At 39.5% G+C, this 3,465-nt stretch overlaps 1 protein-coding gene across 1 annotated transcript in view; it reads right to left on the bottom strand.

Moving 5' to 3' along the window:
• Positions 1 to 3,465, bottom strand: part of LOC119592671 (mediator of RNA polymerase II transcription subunit 13-like) — a gene marked incomplete in the record, with an annotated part of 59,114 nt that overhangs the window by 3,424 nt on the left and 52,225 nt on the right. The window contains 3 exon segments of the mRNA XM_037941583.1: positions 1 to 183; positions 311 to 475; positions 1,873 to 3,465. Of these exon segments, the coding sequence (XP_037797511.1) occupies positions 1 to 183; positions 311 to 475; positions 1,873 to 3,465 (1,941 nt within the window).

Genomic DNA, 3,465 nt, shown 5'->3' on the forward strand with positions numbered 1-3,465 from the left:
CTCAGGCTCTGAGTTTGATGTGGGTGTTGTTGAGGGGTTGGTGCTCCCCATGTTTTCTGATGACGGAGGAGGCATTGGTGATGGAGCTTGCCTCTCTGCAGGTCTATTGGGTCCTGGTGCTTCAAAGAGACTCTTGTCCATGCTAAGCATTGCTAGGTGTGGGGCCAACCAGTACCGACAAACCTGGGGAGGGAAAAAATATGACATTTAGAGGAAGGATAAACATTTTAAAATAATCACTATTTTAGTAAAGGATTTCATTCTGAAAGAGTGATTACTTGAAACAATTGTCAACACATGCTCAACTCACCTGTGCATAAACTTTGAGGTTGGTAGACACATGGGAGTCACCCAAGAGAGAGAACCATTCCTCTAATGGCTCATTTGCTACTTTGGATGCTGCAGTTTTGCTTATCCTCATTATGCCGTTTCTCAGGACTCGTTGTATAGGGGCATGACGACCGAGCTTGCACAACTATAACAGCAAAAGTCTTTTGTTAGGGACAAAATTACACAAACAAAATGAGGTAACACTAGGAACCAATTTATCAAAAGGAATATAATTCTATATAAAAAGAATGTTGAGTATTTGATGAACCCTTTGGTTTTCATGGCTGTTCCAAAACAAGCAGTAAATTCTTGTCAAATGAAATATTCCCAAATGCTCATAAAATTTCAGCAAAAGGTCTAAGTAAGTTTAATATATAACTAAAGGCAGATTTTCATCTTGGAATATAATACAAAATACAGCTTACTCCTAAATTAAAGTATATATGCATATTCTTTAATAGCATTAACATTATACCCAAAAGACCCAAGTAAACAATGATACAAACAATTAATTCTGACATTTGTGTGCAAACTGACTGGGTAAGGCCAAAATCTTACAATACAACATTCCATGTAATCATTTAAAAGCCTAAAATAAAAAAAAGCCAAATTCTCATTAAAGAAGTACATACTAAGATGTAATAAAAATATATAGATATTTGTACATCTGATTTGTGAACTAATTATAATGTGAATGTGAACTGATATGAATTCAGTGCTCTCTTACTGTACATTCTAATCAACTTTGTATGTTTTAAATGAAACAGAGTAAAACAGGTTATGCCAAGTACAGATACAAAGCAGAAACTCTTGCACAGATGGTGAATAATATTCAATTATCAGCTAATTCTCTTTAAGAACAAATATAAAAAAATGCTTCTGTTGTTAAATGAAGTACAGAGTGAACCTGATCAATATACTCTCACAAAAGTTGATCCATTCACACACTTTGCTCCCCCTCTCAAAATTCCAAATAATTTTGCAGCCATTCAACTATTACAATTTCTCTTTAAGCTACCGAACTGCTCATCTCTCATTATTCTAAACCACACTATCTCATACTTCTTGCAATAAAATCACAACCACCTACATTTCACTAAACTTCAGTTTCCCATTTGTGTGCCTGTACTAAGACATGATTAATGTTATACAACTTAGAATAAAAACACTATTCACCTTTTTAACACCTTACATTAACACACTGACAGTACAGTATGTCTGCAAAAAAGCAATGGCTTGTGAATGAATATACACTTTTCAACTATATTTAGAAAAACATTAGCATTTTCAATATAATCTTGCAAGCTAATACAAAGTATTTGCTATACTTGCCACATTCCCTTTTGTCTCCTCTCGTGTTCTCTAACTATATTCTAGTTTTAAATTTAAAAAATAGTGCCTTAGCATCTCTTTTGCCTCTTGCTTCTTATGCTATTTCTTTCCAATTCCTGTCATAGGTTTATATGCCTTTTACTAAATTCTCTGTATATTTGAATTTGTACACAACCATTATCATATAAAAAGACAAAACATAAAACTTACCTCATATATAGATGACAACTCCTTGAAGAATGTGCGCACATGATTGAGTATGAATTCATTATCAGGAGCAACCACAACATATGCCACATTCCTCTGCTGTGAGTATGGTTCAAGAAGTAATTTTTCCCAGTGTCTAAGGGATTGCGGTGCTATGGACAACCAGTCTCGGTCATGGCCTGTCAATAACATAGGAATAGGCAATGGTTCAGCAATATCTTCATTGCCTCTAACAGCCTTGCGGTGGAACTGCCGCCACGTGAGGGGCCCTTCAACACTAAATAAGTTCACCCATCTTCCCTTCTTTTGTATGGCCTCTTGTAGGTGAGGCTGGAGGGCCTTCATACAACGCACTATGTCCCTAGAACATGTGGGACCATCGAACTGGTAGTAGCACCACTTATGCATGCACTGATGTCTTGCTGAAGGGGAGTTCACTTCACCTTCACCCACATTAACACCTCGTGACTGTTCTACAGCCAAGCTTGCAATCTCATTACCATCTTTATAATCCACTAAGTTCAGCATAATGTCTCGTCTATTATTTTGGTACACTGTTGTTGATCTATAAATGACACTAGAGGGAGTACTTAAAGTTACTAAGCACTGGCTTTGTAACAGCTGGTACATAGACTGAGGTATCTGATCTAGAATACTGGTATCACGTTCAGGATTGTCTGCATTCTTATTGTCCATCAGCATGAGTAAAGACTGCTTTTTACGCTCATTGACCAAAGCCTCATGGAGGCCAGTAAGATCCACTTCATCTTCATAAAATAAGCCAGCCTGAAAGGCCAACCTTCTATTAACTACTGCAGAGAAACCACAACTGCAACTTGCACTTTCTTCTTCTAAACTAAGATGGGTAGGTGGTAAATATAGAGCTCCATCCTTTCCACGGATATTTCCAACAATTTTCTGGTTGTTATTGCAGACACACATTGTGCACGAATCAAAGTTGTGATCTCTGAACAAGTTGACGCTCGAGTCCTGCAGAGCGATGTTAACAATAAGGGAATTTGCTTCAGGTACTTGGCTAAGCCCCATGCTTGGTGGCTCTACTGATGGCAGTGTCTTGTTGAGGTAAGATGACTGGTTGGATGCAGGGGATGGTAGCTCATAATTCATGGGTGGTCCTGCAGAAGCTGGGCCTCCAACACTGCCTGGCCCACGCTGAGACCCTGGGCCACTGTCTGACACTGGCCCACCCAAACTTGAAGTCATGGGTGAGATAGGAGATAAGCCCACCTTCTGTGTTTGTCCAGTTGATGGAGGACCTCCATGGAGAGGACCCATGTGGCCCAATGTAGGAGCTGGTCCGTGGGGCTTCTCAGCAACTGGGAACTGCCATGAAGGTTTGTAAGCCCAATCAGGAGGAAGTGTCACAATTGTCTTATACTCCTGACTTGGTAGGTTGGTTAGTGGAGCATACTTGCGGGAGCCAACAAACATTGAAAGAGTAGGAGGCCGATAAACAGCCAACATTTCTTTCGGTTCTTCTTTAGCAGGCAGGTTTGCCTGTTCCTGTGAATGAAGTGGTCTAAGATCATCCACTCGCTCCTGTTTGATGCTGATGACCTGTGGCACAGAATCCTC

This window comes from Penaeus monodon, chromosome 30 (genome assembly GCF_015228065.2).
Source record: "Penaeus monodon isolate SGIC_2016 chromosome 30, NSTDA_Pmon_1, whole genome shotgun sequence".
Lineage (NCBI taxonomy): Eukaryota > Metazoa > Arthropoda > Malacostraca > Decapoda > Penaeidae > Penaeus > Penaeus monodon.